This window comes from Alligator mississippiensis, chromosome 6 (genome assembly GCF_030867095.1).
Source record: "Alligator mississippiensis isolate rAllMis1 chromosome 6, rAllMis1, whole genome shotgun sequence".
In the NCBI taxonomy this organism is placed as follows: Eukaryota; Metazoa; Chordata; order Crocodylia; family Alligatoridae; genus Alligator; species Alligator mississippiensis.
In genome coordinates this window covers 65144856-65170844 of record NC_081829.1, presented here as the reverse complement: position 1 = coordinate 65170844, position 25989 = coordinate 65144856, and the positions used below count along the sequence as shown (strand labels likewise).

The 25989-nt window shown below is 41.8% G+C and overlaps 1 protein-coding gene across 3 annotated transcripts in view; it reads left to right on the top strand.

The window, feature by feature from the left end:
* The window catches only part of PRKG1 (protein kinase cGMP-dependent 1), a 1124099-nt gene that overhangs the window by 132872 nt on the left and 965238 nt on the right, over positions 1 to 25989 (top strand). For all 3 annotated transcript variants that reach the window (XM_019484295.2, XM_019484294.2, XM_059729934.1), the window contains exon 2: positions 20939 to 21105. In XM_019484295.2, the coding sequence (XP_019339840.1) occupies positions 20939 to 21105 (167 nt within the window). The remainder of the gene's footprint in view (positions 1 to 20938; positions 21106 to 25989) is intronic.

The window sequence follows — 25989 nt, the reverse complement described above, 5'->3', positions numbered from 1 at the left end:
ATGGAATTTGAAAAAATGCTACACCCAAATTGAAATGTTATATTAATTTTAAGGAGGCATTTAAAAGGTTGCTATAAGGCAAAATAGTGGGAACTTTTTTCTCCAAAATACCAGACTGATTGAACTCCATATATCTGGAGAGATCTGACCTACCCCAGAGACATAGCAGGGGTTAATTTGAATTTAGGTTTCTTAATATTGTTTTGTCTGTGTAAAGACTACTCCTTAAATGTCTTCCCACTCCCCCCACAAAGTAATGAAGCTAAATCTCTTTGGTTTCATAGGACTCATTTAAGACAAGTTAAACTAAACCATTTATAAATACCAAGGGTACCATCCTTTAAATAAAATTCCTCTCTCCAACTATAAGCTCTAGTCTATGTCTAGCATAGTTGTCTAGGGTACACAGACAGGAGCCTATATTTATTTTGAAATACCAAGCTTTAGTTTTGACTTGCCTAAAGAAAATCTTTTCTGTCAAGGCAGACATTCCCAGGGTAAAATTCTGTTAAAAAAACTCTCCAACAAAGAGTTCAAAAGAGGCAGAAAACAGACACACAGGGTTTATAGCTGAAATTTACCCTTTTTTATTTTTATCTTTTTTTCCTCCTTTTTTGTTTTAATAAGAATCCTAGATAATAATTCTGATTTTATTGTTTATCTTTTATTATGATATCCCTTATGGCATGGAGAGAACCCTAACTGACTAAAATTATGGGACTCATATTCATGAATTGGAATCCAGGGATAGTTAGTTTGGTATGCCTTGTTTGTTGTTGTTTTTTATGGCTGTGAAATTTCTAGCTATTTTTCGAATGAAGACACTTGGTGCTTAGTAAATTAAAACATCTCTTTCTACCCTGTAGTCTGAAAATGAGAGTACTGCAATTTGTCCCCCCAGTTCCTGTTTTATAGCTTTCTTGTTCTATAATTTCACTACATGGAGACTGCATTTTTTAGGGACTGGTTAGATATAGATGTAACATGGTTAGATATATGTGTACCTTTCACAGGTGTAACACGTTCAGAAGTTGGTCTTACTAGCATCTTCAATTTATGAATATGTAAATTTCTAATTAAAAGATAGTTGGGTTATAATTCCTTTTGTCTTTGAGGCAGGAGACTCTCAACTATCTTTAAAGATAGATTTAAAGTCTTTCTTGTATTAAACTCATGTTAGGAGATCTCTCTCTCTCTCTCTCTTTTTTTTAGTTTCACCAGGGTTAAATATAGGGTTACCATATGGGATAATGTGAAATCCGGGCCACTGCCCCTCCACCTCCCTGCTGCTGCAGGCAGAGGCAGGGGTGGGGCACCATTGATATTAATATTCAGTCAGCTGAGGAGTCAATGGCCTGTTAATGACCCATTGTTTTCTTCACAGGGTGTTAACTATCCCCTTTTTAATGATTATTCCACTAATCAAGCTAACCTATTAGGGCAATTTTGCTGTCTGCTAGGGCTTCCTATTTCACAGCTCCTGCCACTTTGCCTCCCACTCTATATGCAGTGCCTGGGATGCTCATTTAATTTTCACTGGCTGGCTAGGACTAGCCTCTGAAATCCAGGACTGGCCTCAGAAATCCAGGACATGGTCATCCTAGTTAAATAGGACTAGAAATGTTTTTTAATACTGCATTCACTCCTGTTTTATTAACAACCACAACAAATATTTTTTCTGCCTTTGCCTTAAGCTATATGCAAGGTCCTGTGGGTCTTTAGACCTTTAGATTTTGGCCTGAGGCTCCAGCTTTAGATTCTTCTGTCATGCTACTGGATTTTTTTTTTTATTGTTATTGGGAAGGATTGCAAGTTACAGGCTCCTGCAAAGGAAGAGAAATGGTTGGGGGAAGAACAAGGGATAAAGAGATGTGGCGGAGTATTAGCAGGGAGTGGGAGGTCCCTATACTATTTAGAGTAGTGCTTCTCAACCTTTCTACACTCAAGTGGTGCCTGTACATGAGCCAGGAGGCTGCTCCGATGATCTGTAATTACAGTGCATTGGAGCAGACTGGATTAATTGAGTCCTAATTAATCAAGTCTGCTAGAGCGTGGTAATTACTGCACTCCAGCTAGCCTCCACATCTCGTGTATCAGTGTCCCTACATTTCAAAATGACAGGAGGGGTGCTTTAACTAAAGCTCATTCTAGCTTTAAAGTGCCCCCATCACCATTTTGAAGTGTAGGGACACTGATACACAAGATGCTCCAGGCTCTCTAAGGTAAGCCCCCCCCCCAAGCATGTGTAAAAATGCACAAGATGCCCCTCAGAAAATGCCAGGTCTTAGCTTTCTCGCTCATTTTTTTGATTACAGAAAAATGATAGAACAAATCTTCTGTAGGAAAGAGCTCAGGTCAAAATGGTTCAGATGCTGTGGATTTTTATTTGGAATCTCTGGATTTATCTTGTGAATCATGTGTAGGCTCACATGCCTAATAGTGATAATATTACCTGGAACCCTTAAAAGATTCTTATGGTATACTGGTTAAGAATCACCAATTTATAGGCACACATAAATTGGGACCTGAAGAAGAATGCATTATATTCAAAAGCTTATAGAAGTCTATCTCAACCATACAGTTGGTCCAATAAAAGACATCATTCACAAAAATTCTTGCCTCTCACATGAATTGGAGGAGTTTGAAGCTGGATCTGAGAAAGAGAAAGAGATGATGGTGATAGTGTAGTGAAACACTTTTGAAAAGATGGGGAGCTGGCCTGGAGATGATGCAAAGAACAGTCATTCAGATACTGAAGATGTGAAATTTTAAAACATTGGTTGTGAATACACTATGATTGTGTAGATACATATGAAAATGATTGTAGGGCTTTCATCAATGCCAATTCCTTCTCTCCTCCCAAGTCAAGCAGTCTGTCCACCATTATCATCTTTGTCTTGTCTGCATTCAGTTTCAGTTGGTTCACTGCATCCAATCCCTAACTGCATTCAGGCACTGGGAAAGGACTGAGACTACAGGGCTAGGGTTAGATGAAAAAGGCTTAGCGGTCTTATATTCTCATTGAACTGCGGGTGGGGAGGTGACAAGCTCCGGGAGACCTCACTATATATCACTTAAGGGATGATGAGCACTTGACTTCCCTGGGACTTCCATTCTGAGAAAGAGCAGAACCAATTTATAGCAGTGTTGTGAATACCCACCAGCTCCTGTAAATGCTTTGTCAGTACCTCATAGTCAATTATAATAAAGGCTGTTGAAAGGTCTAGGACAATCAGCAGGGCACAATTTCTCCTGTTGATCTCTTAGAGAAGATCATTGACCCAAGGCCATGAGGATGACAGGTAGAATGAAAAGGGTCCAGGAAACCAATGTCATTCAGAATGCTCTGGGAGCTGTTGGGTGACCGCCCATTTAGTGACCTTTCCCAGAAAAGGCAGGTTGGAGACAGGACAATTATTTGCTTAAGGAGTCAGCATCAAGCAATGATTTCTTGAGCAGGGTCCAGACAATTGCAGACTTAAAACATCTGGCATCCTCCCCTTCCAAAGGGAGGTGTTGACAAACTCTGCCAGCAGTCTCCCTTGGCTGGCTTTTAGTGACTAGTTTACAACTGGTTGCCCTCATTTCCCAAGTAATGAATCAGTGGGCAATAGCTATTTAGTATGATTGAAATAAAAACCACAAAATTGAGCTTGCTCAACCCCAAACTGACTGCAGCAAAAGTGGTCCTCAAGCTGTGCTGGATACAGGTGATTTTATTACCTTCAGATAAGTCAATTACTCATCTGCAACTCTCTGACTTTGTGATGTCACTGATTATTTTTATCTCTCTCTGATAGTTTGAAGGCATTCTCTACCATGTGTATCACCCCCAGCCCCCATGTATGTTGTTATATAGATCAGACCACCTGGTCAGTAACTTTTATGAAGACATCTGAGTGATGGGAGACTTCAGTATGGCTTATATAGACAAGATTTATTAAGATTAGGGAAACTAGATTAAATTCAAACAAAAGAAATGTTATGCACAACATGCCTGGTCTGGATATTCTGCAAAGCTCAGCAATATAGATGCATTAACCATAGTTAGAGTGGCAATGGAAGGAAAAGACTTTTTTCAGAAAGCAGCATCACCTTTGTCAGCCTGCTTTGATCAGAGAGGCAGTCTTTCTTCTCCCAGGTCCATTAACCTTCTGTTGTTACCAGCTTTCTATCAGCCTTCCTTATTCTGTTTCATGGTCTTGCTCTTCCCCCTGGTGAAACATTGTCTAGTCATTTAACTTGCTATTCAGGTTGTTTTTTAGAGTATACTGCCATAGCTAGCATCATTCACCAAAGATGTTTACTCAGCTGTTCTGGTTTTTCATCATACCAGACAATGTGTACAACATGGTGCTCTACTGAATTCATTCAGGATTGCTTTCATTATCTGGCTGCATTTTCCACTTTACCCTGAAATAGTCCTTTCAAGAAAATGCACACAATACATCTTTAAACATGCTCTCATCTTTAGTAACACTGAGTGAAGTAGTTTTTTAAAGCTTTTGATTAACCTCCTTTCAAATATTAAACTGACTCCAAACACAGGTGCTAAGCTTGTTTAACACTCTTACTCCTCTTTAATAAGGTTAGATGTATTTTTTTAAAAAATTATAAAGTTAAAGGATGAATGTTTGCTTCAGTAGTATATGTTGTTCTTCAAGTGATTGTATAAGCATGTGCTCCTTTGTTGGGGTGTATGTATCTACTGGAACTAACTGGGGCCCTGCTTCACCACTCCTATAAAGGACTCATTTAGAACGCTTTCTCTTGTCACCCATGGATTTCATGATGACTGTTCACTTCATCATATTTTGGATGACAACAGAGGGTCTTCTTCAGCAAGGTTCCAACTTACTGGGACTTTTAGAATCTCCCTCTGGAGCATCTCTACAGAGTTTCCATTATTTTTGTGGGAGAGCTTTTTCATGTCACCAAGTTATTGGTATGTAATCTTGACCTGCAGTATGTTACCCTCTCCAGAATCTGTGGAAATTTCAAACACCGTAAGTTCCTCAGTAGCTGAGGCAACTCCTTCGCTAACATCTCAATGCCTAGGTCCCTATCTCCAAATCCTTTCAGAAGGAAATATTTTTACAACACCAGCCAGATCCTACTCATGCAATTTCACCTCCTACACAGAACCTGTAGGAAATAGAACTGTTTGTTTCAAATTACATCTTTCATAATCCAATGAAGCAGTTATCCTGAAATTCTCATCATCAGCTCCCAGAGGACTATAAAGACTTTCAGATTTTAATGAGAAGTGCATTGAAACATAGTCAACATCATCATTATCAACATAGATTATTTATCTTACAAACTTCCATGCCAGGCCATTTAATTTTCCTGGTCAGTGAGGGCATCCTCAGTCTGCAGAAGTTGTGGAAAACACCACAGCTAACACCAGTGTCAAAATTAGTGATCTTGTTAGGTTTCATCTATTGGCTTTGAGCAGTTCTATTTTCATTGAAGAGTACTGGTATCTCTTGTTGTCATAGCTGCAAGTGAAAGATCTTAGAAGAATCATCTCATTTTGAATTCACTCCAAAAGAAAAGAAATCCAAAATATTGGACCAGCTTGACGGGAGATGTTGCTCCATATCTTGCTTACAGATGAGGATATCTAATTATCAAACAGTGCTAGCCAAATACTGATTCATCAATTGTAACACAAAACATACATGTCTTCAGTGACAAATTCAAGTAAATTTTGATTAAATTTGGTGGCACCTCATACTGCTTTAGATGCATCTTTGAGGATAATAGCAGACATGATGACATCATGATACTGATGGTTTTCTTAAATTTGGAGCAGTGTGACCAATCCAGCATTAACATTCTTTCAGGTTTGTGGTAGGAAAAAACCACTATTGAGTTCTACTATCTGGAGCTGTATGATAGAAGAGGAACTCAACTAGCTTCTGAATCATCACTCAGTTTCTGCCTCAATGATGAGTCCACCCTACCCTATCATTTCTCAATAAAAGTGTCCTTCATTGTGTCAGTAGTATGTTAGGAGGGTGGATTAAATACTGCTGCTGATGGCTGAAATTCCCTGTTCTGTATATCGTAAAGTTTCTGTGAAAATACATTTTAAGTTTATGCTTAAGGTAGCTTCATGTTCCTGCTAAAATGAAAGTATTAACTTGCCAGTGTACTTACTATATCCATGGGAAGATGAAGAGGAGGAACAGTTATTTATCTTCAATATTTAATTGTAGAGCACATTCATTCTGTCTAGACAGAGTGACACATTTCAGAATATCACCTAAACCAGTGGTGTCAAACTCACCTCCTTCCATGGGCTGGATCTGGACCATTGGGTTCCTTGTGGGTTGAATCCAGCCCAGGGCATGGCATGGTGGTGATGGTAGTGGCAGTTCCAGCTCCCACACAATGCACATGGTGTCAGCAACTCCATCTTCTGCCATGTGCCATGTGCCCTGTACCAGAGCTGGAGCTGCTGCTGCTGACCTGTGTTTTATGCTGGGACCACAGTTCCAGCTCTGATAGGGGGGAGCATGCTTGTGCTGGTGATGGGTCCAGCAGTTCAGGAACTGAGGCCATAGTGGTAGTGACTAGGTAGTGATTGGGGCTGTGTCAGCTCTCCATCATCCTCCTGCTGCTGATCATCATATCCACCAGGACCCAACAGCCCCAGGTTCTGCAGCAGGCTACTCTCCCAAGCTGTGCCTCCCAACTTCCAGTGGCCTGCTGGTAGCTCAATAGGCCAGATGCAGTAGCTCCACAGGTGGAGTCTGGCCTGTGGGCTGCATGTTTGACACTTCTGTCCTAAACAGCTTGTAGCAACTGGTCCAAGAGTCATGGGTAAGGCTGCCTCTGCTCAAAAGATCCCTAATTGGATTTCTGTTTGTAGAAAATTACCTTTTCATACATCTGGAAAGACTCTACCTGGCAAAAATGACTGTTCATCCTACTGTACCTTGGTGTATGTTGCCAGTAACTTCCCTTTCCGAGGACATCTAAAATTAATTCCTTTGTTCTTGTGTTTATTCACCTTTACACATTATTATAAACTTTAGGGTGTGCTAAATTTGGCAGAATGCTGCTTTATTAATTGTTCAGCTGGATTTCTCATATCCACTACCTGGGAGTCACCAGCAATGCAATACCTTTGCAGACAACTACTCAAAAAAAGAAACTTCTTTACTTCTTCTTTGTTACTTTTACAACAGCTGATGTTCATGGTTGCATCTTTCAAGGACGTTTCTCCCAGTTCCACTGCTGCAGATTTATCAGTCCTTAGAAACCAGATAGCCTTGATTCACTGTCACTTGGCTGATCGTCCAACTGGCACAGTACACAAATCCAGAGCTCTTCTGAAAGCATACATCTTTATACATATATTATACTTTGAACTATGAAATCACAGGTTAGTACATGGATACACACAGCTAGGTATTATTTCTTTTTCTTGCATATCAGTGCATTGAGGTTTTTTTTTATGGGTGATATTGTTTATTGGACCAGCTGCATGGTTGGGATTAGATTAAGACAAGCTGTCAAATACAATGCATTCTTCTTCAGTGCCTTGCCATTTTAATACTCTACATTCCTGGAGTATCTTGTTAATTTCCAAATTGCTCAAGAAGCTACTACACATTGTTTGAGGAGATACTGACTAGAGGGTATTTACAATTATGGTTAACAATCCTTAACCATAAGAGCTTGACACCTCTCAGTCCTCCCAGAATGTATACCACATCCTTGTTACATTCCCAGGGTGGCTTTGACCATTAGAAAAACCTTAGGTGCTTTCCTACTGTCCTCAGGCAGCAAACATTAAACAAGATTAATTGCTTCAAAACCACTATGTAGAGCCTTGGTGACTGGTGGAGAACAAAATGGAAGGTTGTTGGAGTGATCTCATAGTTTTCACATCCTTGACAATAGGATGTATATAGCAGATTGTGCAGTCCCAATCACTACTGTTAGTCAAAACATTCTCTGGCTTCAGGACAATAGTGTTGTATACATTTGTAAGACATATATACTGATAGCTGGTACTGAAAAATGACAGTTACTCTGAATTATGAAACTTGCTTTTGGGTAACACCCATTCTTGCAAGCTTCCGGTTTAACCATCTAATTTAAGTTATTTTCTGCTTTCTGTGTAAGACTGCTTTTTATGGTTTTGTCGTACCGTAATCATTCTTAGGTCAGTTCTCACTTTGGGGAGCTATTTGCTTCATCTAAGCAAGGACTTTAAATGTAATGTTCTGGGACTTACAGGGGAACTAGTAGTTTCCATTTGCAATGCAGCTCACACACAGGCTTCTCTTGTCATCTGTGGTACCCATGCCACAGGTGGTCAACCACTGTTCTTTGCATGTTCTATGCATGAAACTTTCCTATTACCTTTTTTTCTGCATTTGCAATCGTATCTTTGGCATTTCATGATTAATTTTGTTGAGGTTAACTGCTCATTCTTTTAACATAGTTTTAAGGTTTTTCCTAGGTTTTGCTTGTTTATTTAAAGTTCAGAAACCCAAAACTATAGTTGTTCATAACAGTAGTTCATAAACTGTAACTATTTTGCTTGTCAGCACCAGAACCTTTTATTCTATATGTTGCTATCTTGTTTCAGAATCTTGTGTTGAGTGTAAGCTGTTTACTTATGTACAACCTTGCACAGGGATGGATTTATACTCTCTTGAACCAAGGCTTAAACAATAGAACAGTTTTTTCCAGACTTTCCAACAATGTCAGTCCGATAGGTAGAAGTTTTAGAAATTAGAATGGAAAAAGATTTAAGAAGATGTCAAGAAGATTAGAATGCAAAAGTTTAGGCAGCCATTATAAAAGCGTTGTTCAACTGGCAGCACATGACCCATGTGGGACTAACATTGCTTTTGATGCTTTCCTTCCCTCCCCAGCTTCTGCTTCCTGTCCCCACTCCTGGGGGTAGGATGTTGCAGCTGGAGGGGGCCAGGCTATCCTTGCTGTGTGTGCTGAGTTGGGGGTGGAGAGAGTGCTGGAGTGGTGCATTCAGTGAGGGAAGGGGCAACCCTTGCCTCCTTATGTTTGGTATACAGCAAGGAAGGGAGCCAGACTGATGTTGTATGTAGTACAGGCAGAGGGAGAGGGGGGCAACTACTCATGCGGCGTGCTTAGCTGACAGCGGGGTGAGGCTGTGCACGTGGTAGGGGAAACTGGGCTGTCCAGTTAGTGGAGGAGGGCAGGGGCCACTTGCATGGCAAGCAGTACAAACAATGTGTAGCCCTCTGGTCTTCAGCCCTTGATCACTGAGAAGTTTGGCAGCCCTGCTCTATAATAAGGAATGTTGTGAATTTGAGGACAATAGTGTTCTGAGTCAATCTTTTGCTTCCTTTCTGTTTTGATAGCCCATGGTATGGCTATTACCTTAGACAAGAGAAGCACTTCATAATATTATTCTCACTCTCACATGTACATTTTCCTTCTCTCTTTCTCTCTCTCATTTTGGATTTGCCTTTGAAGCTTTTTATATATTATTTGTGTCCTTCTGAATTGCTTATGGAAATTTAGACAGGAATAAACCTTTATGGCATTTGCTGTGTTATTGTAAAAATGTTTGCTTCATTTCCAGTCGTAGTGTATTTTGTGGTTGAAAGTGTCCTCATTTTAAACTTTGTATGACATGGATTTAAATAGGAAAACGTTGTATTCCTACTCTGGATTTGTGCAGTACTTATGCTCTCAAGTGTCTGGTGTTGAAAATGCCTATGTGATGTCATCTCTTGAAATTCTAAGTAGAGACTGACTGCAGTGTCAGCCACTTACCAAAAGGTATTTTCAGGCAACTCCATAAAAGCAGAATTTGACCATGAAACCCAGGGCACTTAGTGGATTTCTTTGGATGTAACAACACTAAATTAAATATATTTGTTTCCTACAAGTTGTTTTTATTACAGAGACAAAAGAAAAACAGTTACTATGCATTGTGATACTGTACAGTACTATGCATTGTGATAACGAGACCTCCCTGAAATGGGGTTTTCACTCTTACCTTCTATAACTCCAGTTTTGATAGTAGGCATTTACCTACTGGCTAAACATCTGCAAAAATTTCCCTGTTAAGCACAATTCTTTTTTGTGCACATACAGTTGGAAATCCAGGCTTCAGGAAAGGTGATTTTTTTTCTCTGTGACATGGAGCATTAAGTTCCATATTGAAGGGTCAGGTGCTTAAATTAATAGCAAGATTTACAGCATCTATAGAGAAAGGATCAGTTAAAAACATCTTTTCCACTGTTTAGTGATTCTTTCAGTCATGCTGTGGTGCCTTGAGATCCCTTCAGGTGCGCAAACATGATTCAAAAGATTAAACTCAGAGGATGCATCCACACATGCAAGCCCATGCACTCGCAGCAGCTCAAATAGAAGCAGTGCAAATTTGAGCTGGGGTTTTTTGCCTCAGTGGGGCACTTGGGGCAAAATAACCCTGCCTGGCTCTTCCCGGATCTGCAGACAGGGGGAGCTAGAGGTCAGGGCCAGCACCTGTGCTGTCCCCAGCAGTATAAAAAGCTGCCCTGGCAAGTAGCTCAGGGCTGCTCACTCTCAGGAGCTTCTGGGGCCTGGTCAGTTGGTACCTGGGGATACTACCCCTTGTGCCAGCTGGACTGCTGAAGCAGCCCTGAGAGTTGCCTGCACCTTTTACCCACTGCAGCAGTCTGGCAGTGGGGGCTGCTGCCTGGCTGTGACCTGCTGCACACCTGCCAGACCCGGATAGGGACTGTACAGCCAGTAGAGGCATCTGCCCCTCTGGGCCAGCTGCCAGTGGGCTGTGGCTGCAGAGTTGGCCTCTGTGTGGCAGTACTGCTACATGTGCCCCCTGCCCAGCTATCTGGGCAGCTATTGCCCAGAAGATGTTCCCAGTGTGGTGGCCTGCTTTGAACTGTCAGAGCATGTTCTCGTGGCCCAGCCACAGCTAGCTGGGTCCAAGGTGCCAGCTCTGAGCAGGCAGGGTCCTGCCATTGGCCTCCCTAGCAGGAATTCTGGTGTTCCACATTGGAAAACTGAAAAATTCCTGATAAAAAAAAAATCCCAAAGTCATTCTGTAAAATACCCCAAAATCCATGTTCTTCCACAAGTAAAACAAAAGACCACTATAGAGAGAGAGTGAGACAGACACAGCAATCAGTTGGACAATATTTTATTGATATATCTACAGTGTTAAAGCATGTCTCTTATCATAATAATAAAATGAACTCTAAATAGGTTTTATGAAGTCATGAATACATAAATATATATTTTGCTGCCCTCCCACAGGGGCTATGGCCCCCCCCATGGGTTACAGCCCCCCAACATGGGGTTCAGCCCCCACACAAGGGCTACAGCCCCCCAACAGGGGTTATGGCCCCCACACAAGGGTTACAGCCCCCCAAACAGGGGCCAAATGGTCCCTGCAGGGGCTACGGCCCCTGCAAGGCCCACATGCCCCACCCCAGCCCCCCGAATGCTTCCCCACCTGGCCCCATCCCCCACCAGCTGCTGCAGCCCTCGATGGCTGCCCCACCCAGCCCCACCCCCTGCTCTCCAGACCCCCCCAATGGCTGCCCCACCCAGCCCCACCCCCCACTTGCACCCCCAGGCCCTCATGGCTGCCCCCAAACCCCAGACACAATCAGTTTAAAGAGAAAAAAAGAAAAAAAAAACAGGAAAAAGAAGCCTCTACTTACCCTAGAAACTGGGGTGGGGGGGGTACCAGGGCCTCCTGGCGGAGCCCCCCAGGCAGCACAGGGCAGTGGGGGGCAGGAGGGTCCGGGCTGGGGCCACTGGGGCTGTGTCTCTGCCCTGCACTTGGTGGGCAGGGGTGCAAGTGATACAAATGGCAGCTATAGCTGCCAGTAAGTGTTGTGTTTAAAAAAAAAAAAATTATTTAAATTATGGGGTGGGTGGCAGGGATTGGGGGGTCTCGGGGGTAGGTGGGGGAGGGGCCAGTCAGGGAAGTGATCGGGGGGCCTGGGGGGCTGATGGAGGTGGGGCCAGGCAGAAAAATGATTGGGGGAGGGAGGGAGGGAAAAATGTCAGGGAGGCTGGCAGTGGGGATGGGCTGGTAAGTGATTGGGTGGGTCTGGGGGGCTGGCAGGGGAGGGGCTGGGCAGGGAAGTGATCAGGGGGTCAGGGGGCTGGTGGGGGTTGGGGCCAGAAAGTGATTGGGGGATCAAGGGGCCTGGTGGGGGGGTGGGGCTGGGCAGGGCATGGGGCAGGGTGCTGGGGGAGCGGTCAGGGCTGGTGGGGGATCCCCCCCATGGTCCCCTCCCCCCTTATCCACTCCCCAACTCCTTACTCACTGGCACTGGAGCCCTCGTGTTGAACACATGACCTGGCAGGCCTCACATTTCAGCACCAGGGCGAAGGGCCAACCACAGAGATGCTCTGCCAGCCAGAGTGTTTCCATGGAGGACCCAGCCTCCGGTTGCCCCGCTTTTCTATACTTCATTATTTTATTTCTAATTTACTTTATTCTTATTTCTAATTTTCTCTCTGCGGGGAACATTTTTTCATTCCCACATGTGACTCTTTCCCTGTCTCAAAGGGGTTTGAGACTGGGCAAGAGGCACATGCACGCTTATCTGGACATGCCCAGAGATTTCAAATAGAAATTCAGAGTGTTAAAAACATTCTGACGTGTTGTGGTCTTTCTGAATTCTTTGAAACAGAAGAATTTCTCTATTTTTCTGTAGTTAAAAAACGAGTTAAAACTAAGAGCTGGCATTTTCTGAGGGTGCCTTGTGTCTAAAAAGGTTGAGACTCACTGGTATTGCTCTTGTAGAGCTTTTAACTGATGCAATTGAAAGTGGAGACAAATAACTTAGCTTTTTGAAAGGTGCTTTCTTTTCTCTAATTCTCTTCATCTGATAGTTTTACAAGTATATTTTCTCTTAAACCTTTGAGTTCTTGCTCCTAACAGTCTCCTTCTATAGCTCCATTATACTTTTAAAGTATTTTTGGTGTTGGTGGAATATTATCATGGTGGACATCCTAAAATTGTGTCACAGGGATCATCTCTTCACAAATTTGTCTTGGGGTGAATTAGTGGCTGAATACATTTGATTTACGGAAACTGACACCTTTATAGTACCTTCAAAACTCCAAAGAGAGAGTAAGTTGTATTGATCGAAGTTCCCATTTACACCAGTGCAGTACATCTATAGTGTGGCATGACTAGGGCAGCTGCCCTGGGTGCCAACATGGTGTGGGGTGAGAGAGCAAGGAGGGAAGTGCAGAAAAAAAGGCTGCTGCTGCAGTTGCACAATAACTATTGTGGCAGTAGCACTGGCAATGGCAGCCACTGCCCTTCTGTGTGGTAGCTATCTTGGGCACCTGGCCGCATTATTATGCTTTTGCATTGCTTCTGGGCTTTGAATGGTTACATCTATGTTGATGCAAATTTCCATGTGTATCCAACCCCAAAGTCTTTCTGTGTACATTTTCCCCCATCTTCCTTGTGTGGTTGTCTGGTGTTCAAAGAAGTAGTTTTGGGATGATAACCCCTTCGTTTTAACATTTATTGTCCATAACTAAAATTGTTAATCTATCAGTGAGCTAATTATCTGCTGTGGCCCTGCATTTTAAAAGTTTGGGATTATATAATTCTCAAGATTAATAATGTTTTATGTAAAATGTGAATTACTGATTAGTTGAGACCACTCTATCATATGGATTCTGGTGCTTTATTTTATATATTCCTAGTTGTGTGTCAGAGGCGGGGTCCTACAGGAGGGCCGTGATCTCCTTGAGGCCCCTTCCTCCATGCCAAGTCGGCCCAAGGGCACCCTCTGATTCTCGCCCGCCACATCTTTGCTGTTAGATAAGGTTGGGAGGCTGCCTTACGTCTTGGACACGGTTTGTTGTGACCTCTGTCCCCTTGGACTCCCGGACCCCTCGTGGGTCTTGTCCTGCAAATGGGTGCCCTGGGCACCCTAGCCTTATGGGCTATGCGTGTCTCCGACCACCCCTTATACCACGCCCCAAGCCTCGCAGTTGGAATGGATGTTGGTCTGTCGAATACACTCGCCTGCTCTCGGGGGGCCTCCTCTGTACTGTCGCCCGCTCTCGGGGGGCCTTCCCAGTGAAGCCGCCTCTTTCCTGGGGACTTCTGTGCCCACTTTGGGACTTCTTGGTTAAGCCACCTGTCTCTCAGGCCCACCGCACTGCTACCCCCTTTCTCCAGGGCTCACCGCACTACTACCCCCTCTCTCCAGGGTTTACTGCAGTACTACACCCTTCTTTGGGGTTTACCCCAGTACCACGCCCTTCCTCGGGGGCTCACCACGCCCGCACTGAGGCTTCTCAGTAGTAGCCCTTCTCCGGGGCTCGCCACGCCCACACTGGGGCTTCTCAATAACACCCCCTCTCTGGGGCTCGCTGGGCCCAACTTGGGCTCTCCAATACAGTTGCCCCCTTTCTGGGGCTCTCTGTGCCCACACTTGGGCTTCTCAATAAGGCGCTCCCCTCTCTGGAGCTCGCCGTGCCCAACTTGGGCTTTCCAATAATGTTGTCCCCTTTCTGGGGCTCTCCGTGCCCACACTTGGGCTTCTCACATGCCCCTCTTCTATGCACCCCGGGTGCTGCGCCCGCTGGTGCTGGGATCCCCATGCTACGCTGGGTCCCACATGATTATGCTGCGTCCTCACTGGCGCTAGGGCCCCCACAGCACTGTGGGTCCCTTATGAGGCCTCCTCCAACCCCTAATAGCCTCACCCAAGCCACCGGTGTAATACATAACAACAACAACACAAAACACAAGCCCCTAGGCTATAACATAACTATAAGCCGCCTGGCTATAACCACGTTGCTCAGACATCTTTGAGCTGCCTACTTTTATCTGGCTTGAGCTGTACCTGCGGTTCCCACATCTTAACTCCAGGAGCTCCTGCCCCTCTGGCTGCTGGCAGGGAACTGCCAGCCTGGCCTCAGCCCTGGGCTTTATGAGGGCCAGGCCCTGCCCCTTCCAGTCAGCTGACCTCCTGGTTGCCCCGGGCAACCCACAGCTGTGCTCCTTATTCTCTGCCAGGGCTCTCTCCCTGGCAGTTTCCCCTCTCTAGGAGCAGAGCACCGAGGTGCCCTGTGACATTGTGGTAACGTTATTGCTATTTTGCTTCACAAAATCATAGACAATTAGGGGTAGAAGGGACCTCAGGAAACCTAGTCCACCCCCCTGCTCAGAGCAGGACCATTCCCAACTATATCATCCCAGCCAAGGCTTTGTCTAGCTGGGTCTTAAAAACCTCTAAGGATGGAGATTCCACAACTTCCCTGATTAGCCAGTTCCAGGCCTTTCTTACTCTCCTCACGAGAGTTTTTTTTGTGTTTTCTAACCTAAACTTTCCTTGCTGCAACTTAAGACTTTCTTATGTTCCTTCTTCTGTCATCTGCCACCACTGAGAGCAGTCTAGCTCCCTTATCTTTGAAACTACTCTTAAGGTAGTTGAAGGTTGTTATAAAATCTCCACACAGACTTCTCTTCTCCAGACTAAATAAGTCCAGCCTCTCCTCAGAAGTCACATGCCTAAACCTCCTAACCATCTTCATTGCCCTCTGGTGGACTCTTCAGTTTGTCTATGCCTTTTCTGTAGTGAGGGGCTCAAAACTGGCCACAGCACTCCAGATGTGGGTCACCAGTGCTGAATAGAGGGGAAGAACCACTTCCCTCAGTCTGCTGGCAAAGCTCCTACTAATGCAGCCCAGCATGCTGTTAGCCTTCTTGGCAGCAAGGACACTCTGTTGGCTCATATTTAGTTTACAGTTCTTTGTAACCCCTAGATCCTTTTCTGCAGAGCTGCTAGTTAGCCAGTTGGTCTCCAGCCTGTAATTTTTTACTACACTGCTATCATTTTTTCTATTCTGCTGAGCCTTCTAATAGTAACACAGTTATTAGCAATATAGCTCATTAGCAGGGCATTGGGGTAGATTCTGTTTTTCTCTGTGACCGTTAACAGAAAGTATGTCTGAACTTTTCGTAAGTGGCCATAAGGGGATCACTCCAATGATGTGAATTTCTGTACCCAACTAATTTTTGGCTTCTATGCCAAACCTTCTACCTACCAATGTAAGGAATACAGGGACTTAGTAATATAGGGCATACCCTTGTCTTCTAGGTATTCTAGCGATATTTAGCTGCCATGTTGCCATATGCCAATATTGCATACTCTGGAGGACTAGGTGGGCACTCAGCCAAAAATTGTGTTTGTAAATTTTGTTATAATTAGCCTGATGTGTACTTCTCAGCCACAGCCAAAAATCTTGGATTTTATATTTTAAAGCTATACAGTAAACTTTTCTAAAGATACGTTTTTGCATGCATGCTGTGACTCACAAATATAATTAGTTTGGTGGTCCTGCTGCTGCCATATTGGTTATCTTGATGGCATTAAAATTGGAAAAGATGAATTGCAAGTTGTTGAGTGCTGCTATTTTCCTTAATTATTTCTGAGAATTTCTCCATTATATGTTACCATTAACTTTTTCAGAAAATAGTGACTGCTTATTTCCCTATCTATTCTTGTTACTTACTTTTAGAATGTAAAGATAATGATGAAGTGCTACTTTCCACTCTTTGGATGACCCTCAGTATTAGGAACCATTACATTCAGCACTAAATAAATATTCATGGAAATGCATTCATATGGGGTCATTAGGAGGCAGTCTGTTTCATTAAAAACATTGTGAGTTTATTTTACTTACAGGTGGCCTTCATTAGAAAGGTGAATCAGAAAATAGAAATGAAATTGCTAGTCCCCTTCAAGGATAAAAGGGAAATGAATGAACAGTATGTACACTTACTTTTGACTGAAGGAACTCACTTTTTGACTGTTGGCGAAGGCTAAACTCATATTTTAAACTATTCATGGATTTGATGCACTTTTATACATCTTAAAAAATCCCCTAAGGAATAACATGCAATGTAAATAAGAGTTCTTCTGTAAGAATTAATTTAAGATATTTAAGCACATTTCTTCCTGTGCAAAATGTGTTTTCATCTGAAATACTTCTTACATTAATTATACTGGATGAAAATGTCATTTTATTAAGCAACATAGAGAATTAAATGACCTGTGCTCTGCAAGTATCTGGGAATGGTACCCTGCTTGTATGGGTAATTTTTTATATTACTAAGCTGACAAATAACTTATCTTCAGAACAATAGAATAAATCTTTCTGTAACCATGACAATATATTTTTAGTAGTGCCTAATTTTGAATTAGTTCAAAGTGAACTTTATTTTGCAAAATTGATACAGAAGTGACAGATGAAAAGCATTTAAATTGCTTGAGAACTTTTTATTTGATAGGTGATGTAAACATTGGCAAACGTTGTTTGCCTTCTGCAAAGAGGAAAATTGTTTTCTTACTGTTATTTTATAATGTGTTCGTGCCTATTTTAAGTTCCTACTCAATCACCGTAGCGAAGCATAACTAATTCTAAAAATTAGTAAGTTTTATATTTTGATACAGTAATAGATAAATAGTAAAGTATTATTTCAGTATTCTGCTGGCACATTTATTTTTAAGATAAAGACATAAGAAATGATAGATTGGGTCAGTTTACAAGTCCACCCTGCTCAGTATCCTGTCTCTCACAGTGGGGTTGGTGTGTGCATACTAAGGGAATGTGTATGTATGCAGTGCCTATTGAGACTGTTCAGCTGTGGCTGAGCAGAGTTGTAGTGTCCGTGTTAAATAGACATGTCTTTTGTTTCATAGGACTATTCTGTATTGGCAGGGAAACTGGCTTAAAAATTTTTGGGTCTTGTTGAATTTTTAGTTTCTGTGATCCATCTTCATCTACACTTAGATTGGGCTTTTATATGCTGTGGATATTGCTAGGGTTAAAGTTTTCTTAGTTGGAATTTTATTATGTTACAAATTTCTATACATTATAATGTTATCTTTGCTCTGTTCATAACGATTTCCTTGGTCTTTTGGCACTCTCACTTTATCATTCAGACTTTCTGAGGCCTCTCCTAGAACCCCTTAAAATTTCCTTATTTTTCTTAGTCTCTGCAATAACTTCCCTGGTTTTTCTGTTGCCTCCCTAATTAATTGAGTAGTTCCAGCCCCACTGTGTTTGAATTCTCTTCACTAACTTTTGGTAGATATTATTATAAACACTTCAGTTAAATAATTTGACCTTGTTTTATCGAGGAGAAAGTCTCGTTTGGGTCTTATATCAAAATAAATGACTGTAAATGTAATGCTAGTTGATATGATTAATACAAAGGCTTTTGTTACGCTTTCTTGTTAGCATTCACTTCGAATAACGATAATAATTATTGCTCTTGTGATGATTTCTGGGGGTGGGAAAAACCAAGGAAGCATTACTTAGGCAAGTCACAGTATAAAAAGAACACTGCTAAGAGCAAAACAAAGGCTCAGTTTTGCTATAATGCAGGGGAGCCAGTGAGGGAGGAAAGCTGAATTTCTATTACTTCTTCATTTTTTTTTTTTAGATTTTCATGATCACTCATTGTAATGAACAAGAATACTAAGAACACCTATAGTTTATATTGTTTTCTTTTATTTGTCCTAGTAATCCAAGTGACTGTATTTTTACCTTAATTAGGGTTCATGAAAGTGGGGGGAGGGGCAGAACCCTAGCAAAGTCAGATTCTGACTACCCATTTTAGCCCTAGTAAACTTCAACTAAATCATTGAAGTTTGTCTTTGGTCTTAAAGTGTTCTGTTGTTTGGAATGTCTCAGAGAGGTGGTCGAAAGAATAGAAGTCATATGTGCCATTAAAGAATCACTGTTGAACATAACTTTGAGCCATATTTTAGTAGAATTATAATGCAGTGTCTGAATTAACATCCATAAATTTACATTGAAAGGCATCATTTACAAGTTCTAGGTTGCAAGCAAAACAATTTCATAGTATTTATATATATTTTTGTACATTTCATTTTAATGTAATGTTCAGGTGGTTCTATGTCACCATTCCATTGAACTCATCAGACTTCAGTGGAACAATGAGAATGTGAGAATGTATACCAGCCAAGGACTTGTCCCAAAGAGAATATCATTTAAATAAACTATCTGTTTGATTTCCAAATATAATGGTTACTAACTGGGGTTGTACCACACAGGTAAACAAACAACACCTAACCTCCCAACATAAGTAGATGACATTCCAATTCTGATCTTTTACACTAATGGTATTTTAAATCAAGTACTCATGTTTTATATCAGAAGTAGAGCTTAATCAAATTAACCAATATAATCATATTCAATATAATAAGATGTTTGCATTGTCTTCATTATACATGGATTTAAAAGTGAATGTTTTTAACATTCACATTGCAGCAAGACTTTGTTATCCTTGAACAGACCAATGGTCTATTTGATTCGCTTGCTTATGCTGACACTAACATGCTTACTCTATGTCTCTGGCAAATGATATAATGTATGGGGTGGTGGGGGAAACTAATCCTTCTTAACATTTATTGGTAATTGATTTGACTTTTTCCCTGAACATTGATAACTATTACATTTTTTCTTAGCTTCTTGTAAGTGTAATGATACTTTTGTTTTGTTAGTATCATGAGTGAAACTGTCACAAGTCAATGTATTTCTAAACAATGATCCTTCAGATATTACTTGTAAAAACTCATGTTATTAGAATGAAAATGATACATAAAGCCAATATAAGGAGTGAAGGTGTACATCTATGTTTTGAGAAATACTAATCATGAAGGTGAACATGAATAATGAAAGTAGTACTTGGCAATTCTTCTCTTTTTAATTATCTTGCTTAAATGTAGTTTGTACACATTTATATTCCTCAACTGTCCATTTGCCATAATCCTTTAAGAAGCATTTATGTACTGTTGTAGCATTATTACACTTTGTAAGAATAGATGAATTGAGTTGAACTTGATAGACAATCTGACAATATGTGGATCATGATGAACAGGGTACTGTTGCTGAATAGTTATGCCTGAGTGACTCAGTGCAGACAGTTATCTTTCAAATAGTTACACTGTACGACAAGATTTGGCAAAATATTTAGAAACAATTATGGTACGCATAAATGTTCCACATATCTTCTGCAGTGGTAGAAGTACTAAGGTATTTTAGAAAGAACAGATTATACTATATATCTATAGAGGTACATTTTTTCAAAGATTAAAAGAATAAGGATGCTAGAGTGAATATTTAAGGATTAACACCTATGCAATTTTATATATAAACAATGTCTTATAACTAACCCAATCAAAAGTCACTATTTAAAACTGAGAACCTCAGACTTTTACTTCTAAAGCAATTTCATAGACAATTCAAATGCGTGCATATATATATATATATATTTATATGTTAATAAAATAATTGCCTAAACTTACCAGTAATAAGTAACCAAAATAATGAATTAAACTCTTCTGTAATAATGTTTCCTATACTGTATTTGAACTTTTGGAATACAATTAATACTACAGAATACATACCCAACATGTATTATATTGCAACCTTTGTATTCTTTATTTTGTATAATTAGTATAAAACATAATAAAGTATACATCACGAAGTCTTAAGCTTTCTGTTTTGGTATGTCATTCCTATTTTATATATGGACAATACATTCTCTGGAGAATATCTGGTGTAAATATATTGTTCTAATGAGGTCAGTGTACACATGAATTCCTTAGCCGAAAGAGAGAGACTGTTGTAAACACATTAAATTTAGCTATGCCAAAATTTAAAAAGTAATATTCAGTTTATGATAAGCATTCAAAAATTAATACTCTCACACACCTCTTCTTTCAGTTTTTGGCAGATGGACTTTGTTTTCAGATTTTTGGGAAAGTGTTGGAATCTTTGCAAGCAAATGCTTTCATTGGTGCATCATGGCAGTGTGTGAACATACTAAACATCACATACTGTAACTGAATTAAATTACTGGATACATGGATAAATCTTACCTTTCTTGCCATAGGTCCAAGGAACTAATAAAGGAAGCAATCCTTGACAATGACTTCATGAAGAATCTAGAAATATCTCAGATCCAGGAGATTGTGGATTGTATGTATCCAGTGGAATATGGCAAAGACAGTTGCATCATCAAAGAAGGAGATGTGGGTTCACTGGTGTATGTCATGGAAGGTATGGTTTGTAACATTGACATTTAAGTATTTCTTTCGATCAGCCTGGACACAGACTGACGCCATATTTCACAGAATAGATCTATTTCTCTTTCTTTGTGGGAACATGTTTAAAAGGTGAAATACCATATTTTCTTGCATACAACATACCTCAGAACATAATATGTATCTTGTTTTTGAAAGGTAGAATGAAGGAGAAACAATTTTATTTGTAGCAACTGAGTAGCAGCAGCTAGGGAGCTGAGCCTGCTCTATGTGGATCACTGCAGGTTTTATTTTTGGTTTTGCCCATAAGCAGCAAACCTTGCTCTGACCATATTTCTCACATATGCACACTTCAATTTCCAGCAGCTGGTTTTGGGTAAAAACGTGCAAGTTATATACAAGAAAATATAGTGCTGCTTAGCTTTGTTGGGTGGTTCAATGCATGGAATGTTACTGGGATGTTACATGGAATATTAATGCTAACGTTCAGTTTTTCTCCACCCACAAAGAAAGGGCCAATGCTGTCCACCCTGTATAGAGATCCATTATCTGCGCAAAGTTTTTAAAGCTCAAAACATAAAAAGAAGGTAGGAAGTGAGCTAACTGCAAAACAGGGATGATATAATAATAATCCATGAAGCACAGTGCTGCAGGGTTAAGTTCACCAATACTTGTAAGCCACATTGGAGTCATCATGTATGAAAAGCACCATGTACAGATGAAGTGCTATATTTTTAAATTATGAATTTTCATAGGTACACAGTAGATTCTGAACATTTCACAGTGTCTGAGGACCCACTAAAATAACAAGGCTAATCTTCCTGGAAACAAGATTGGGGAGTCCTGGACACTTACAGTGCTTGAGAAATCTTGTGTTTTCATTTTTAGAAGTGCTGAGTACCTTGAGCTTCCTTTGCTGTTAGTCCTTACCTATCTGGAAAGCCAGCTATTGGTGCTTATCTGGGTACTCCCAAGTGTCTAAACCTCCCATGCCTAATCTGGGATTTTTTCAAGTTACTTGTTTTTCAAAGAGAATATCTGTTCATTGAAGGAAGTTCCCGGGATTGCTATACTGGATCTAACTAGTTGTCCGTTTAACCCAGCATTCTGTTTTTAAGAGTGGTCAGTACCAGTGTCATTGGAAACTGGTACACTAATATTGGCCGTTATCAGAATCAAGTTTTTGTACTAGTCTGATTTTTGTATGGTACAGTAATAGACAGTTAAGCAACAACTTTCTTATCCCTTGCCAGAATTATCTTATGAATATTGTGGCCAGCTAAAACTTGAGAAGGATGGTAGAGTGTGAACTTAGATTATGACTTTAGTCTGTGTCTCTGAACCAAGTACTGGAAAATTATATATCTATGAATTCATTTCCTATGCTTAGATTGTCCCTTTAAACAGAAGGCTCAAGGCAGTAAGTCATACTTGAAACATAATTTCTTGCCAAACTCGTAATAATGCATTCTAGTTGCAAATGTTCTTTAGCAGTTTCTTAAAACAGCTTTAATTTTCTGTCCTTTTAAGGACAGCTTCTTTCCCATGGCACAGATATAATTCCCTTGGCTTTTGATATTTATATATTTTTCATTTTAGAATGGTATTTTGATTGTGAATAATTAAATGCAAGTCCACAGCCAGATTACTGGCTTTCTTTTCTAACAATATGAAAACCAAACTTTTTTCCCCGAAGACTTCAATTTTCATACAGATATCTTTGGAATACAAGAACTGAAAAAAAGAAAACACAACAAAACAAAACAAAAGCAAGCAGAAGAACCCCAAAGTCCACCCTGTCATTTTGAATGACCATATGATAGCCTGCTAATTTGAAACAGAAATCAAATTATTTCAAATAATATTTTTAGCATTGTGAAATATTATTTTTTTTGGCTTTTTGTACCTATGGTTCAGTAGCATACTCTTAACTCCAAACATTTTTTTAAATGCTCAAAGTTCAAACTGATGCCAGTGACATAACTAGTATGTCCCAGGAACATGGCTTGTAGTAGCAGTTTTGTGCGGTATTGTCTCTTGGAAAAGCTGAAAGGAAAGGAAAAAAACCCACAAGAATCAATCACTGCTGATTCTGTCAGAATGAATATCTATTAGTTCCTGTTGTTTGCCTTCAGCTTCTCTTCGAAAGCCATTGGAATCCTCATGAGGTTTAAATTTTGCATCTGAGAATCCTTGAGTCTGAAAACCTGCCCCTAGAATTAGACAGCTTTTCTAATTACGGCTACAGAGTTGAGGGCTCCAACTCTCCCATTCTGATAAATGTTTTTTCCTACCAGTGGGAGAAAGAAGAACTAATATAAGGAATTGCCCCAAAGGCCTCCAGGTTGTAGAATTTTCTAGTTTGTTCCACTTGCAACTGTTTTGTAATAAGCATGACTTAGGTTCTTAGCCAGTCTTATGAAAATAACATAAAAATAATAGTAACAATTACAATAATTATTATAATAATAATAACGATTATATGACTGCATTAATGTGTGTAGTGCTTTTACAAACAGAATCTTGAAAAACATAACAGTTATAATGTGGTTTTGGGCACCACATTTCAAGAAGGATGCAGATAAGCTCAACAGGGTACAGAGAAGGGCCATCCACATGATTGGCCTATGAGGAGAGACTCCAGGAACTAGGCTTGTTCAGTCTGAGTAAGAGGAGGCTGAGGGATGACTTGATAGCTGCCTACAAGTATGTCAGAGGGGAGCAACAAGATCTGGGAGAGCAACTCTTCAGGAAGGCACCCCTTGGGAGGACAAGGACCAATGGACACATATTAATAGAGGGAAGATTTAGGCTGGACATGAGGAAGAACTTCTCCATAAGGGTACTTAGAGCCTGGAACATACTCCCAGCAGAGGTGGTGTGGTTGCCATCCTTGGAGGTGTCCAAGAGGATGCTGGATAAGCACCTCATTGAGCTCATTAACCTCCTGCTTATGGCAGGGGAGCAGACTTGATGATCTTACAGGTGCCTTCTGGTCTATGATTCTATGACTGATGGCAGTAACTAAGGATGTGAAAGACGATTTTATCAAGTAGTCAATCCAAGTTTATGATAACAAGCTTGTTCTGTTTTAGCTACTTGTATATATGCATATAAATTGTAATGCTGTAAAAAGTATAAATATGTTTGATAGTTATACTTTTTCATTTTTGTTGATTATAAATGTCGCGGCGCACCTCGCTGCCCCGCTCCTAGAGAGGGGAAAACTGCTGGGGAAAAGCCCTAGCAGCGATAAAGAGTACAGCTGTGGGTTGCCAGGGCAACTAATAAGAGTCAGCTGCCTGTAGGGGGCAGGGCCTGGCTCCTATAAAGCCTAGAGTCAAGGCCAAGCTAGCAGTTCCCTGCTAGCAGCCAGAGGGGCAAGAGCTCCTGCAGTTAGGATGGGAGGAAAAGCCTAACAGCAAGAATAGCTCGTGAGAGCTCCAGATGCTGGGGCAATGATGTTAAATTACAGCCAGGAGGCTTATGTTGTTAGGGCCCAGTGCCTTGGGTTTTGGTTATAGCCAGGAGGCTCGAGTTTATGTTTGTGTTCTAGTGTATTACACTGGTGGTTTGGGTGAGGCTATAGGGGTTGGAGGAGGCCTCATAGGGACCCCAGAGAGGTGGGGCCCTAGCGCCAAGAGGGTGCATTATCCTCATAAAGGAACCCCAGTGGTATGGGAACCCCGGTGCCAGTGAAGGTGTGGTGCCAGTGAAGGCGTGGCGCCAGTGAGGGCGCAGCTTGCGGGGCATAGACCCCAGCCCCGGAGAGGGGCGGCTTTGAGAAGCCCCAGCGCAGGCACGACGAGCCCCAGAGAGGAGGCAGTGCTATGAGGAAGCCCAGGACGGGCACAGCAAACCCCAGAGAGGGGGCAGTGTTATGAGGAAGCCCAGTAGGGGCACAGCAAGCCCTAGAGAGGGGGCAATATTATTACGAAGCCCAGTGCGGGTGCGGTGAGCCTCTGAAACAGGGCTAGTGCTGCGGAAAACCCCGGAGCAGGGTAGAGTGCTGCGGTTGTCCCGGCGAGAGGGGGTAGTGGCACGGTGAGCCCTGGGAGAAGGGGGCAGCAGCGCGGTGGGCCCGAGAGTCAGGGGGGTATTACCGAGAAGTCCCCAGAGTGGGCGCAGAGAGCCCCAGACGGGGGGCTGTATTTTAGAAGCCCAAGTTCAGGCAACATTGCAGGGGAAGCTCCAGGAGGGGGCACTATTGCAAAGGCCCCAGACAAGGGGGCGACACTATAGAGAAGGCCCCAGGAAAGGGGCAACATTACAAGGAGGCCCCGAGTGGGCTCGGAGAGCCCAAGAGAGGGCAACACAGAAGAGGAGGACCCAGAGAGTGGGCGGGAGTACATAGAGGAGGCCCAAGAGACAGGCCGTGTACATATAGAAAGACATACCAGCGTCTATCCTATCAGCGAGGCTTGGGGCATGGTATTAGGGGTTGGTAGGAGCCACGCGTAGCCCATAAGGCTAGGGTGCCTGGGGAGCACCCATCATACCGGGAGACCCCTAGGGGGTCCGGGAACACACGGGGACAGAGGTCCCAGCTATCCGTGCCCAGGGAGTCGTAAGGCAGCCTCCCAACATATACTAAACAGCGAAGACATGGCGGGCGAGAATTGAGGGTGCTCTTGGGTCGAATTGGCATGGAGAGAGGGCCTTAAGGAGATCACGGCCCTCCTATAGGACCCCGCCATGACAATAAATTTTAATTTTAAATTGTTAGAGTTGCATAGATTCATAGATGTTAGGGTTGGAAGGGACCTCAGCAGATCATGAAGTCTGACCCCCTGCATAGGCAGGAAAGAGTGCTGTGGTCAGATGACCCCAGCCAGATGTCTGTCTAGCCTTCTTTTAAAGACCCCCAAGGTAGGAGAGAGCACCATCTCCCATGGAAGCC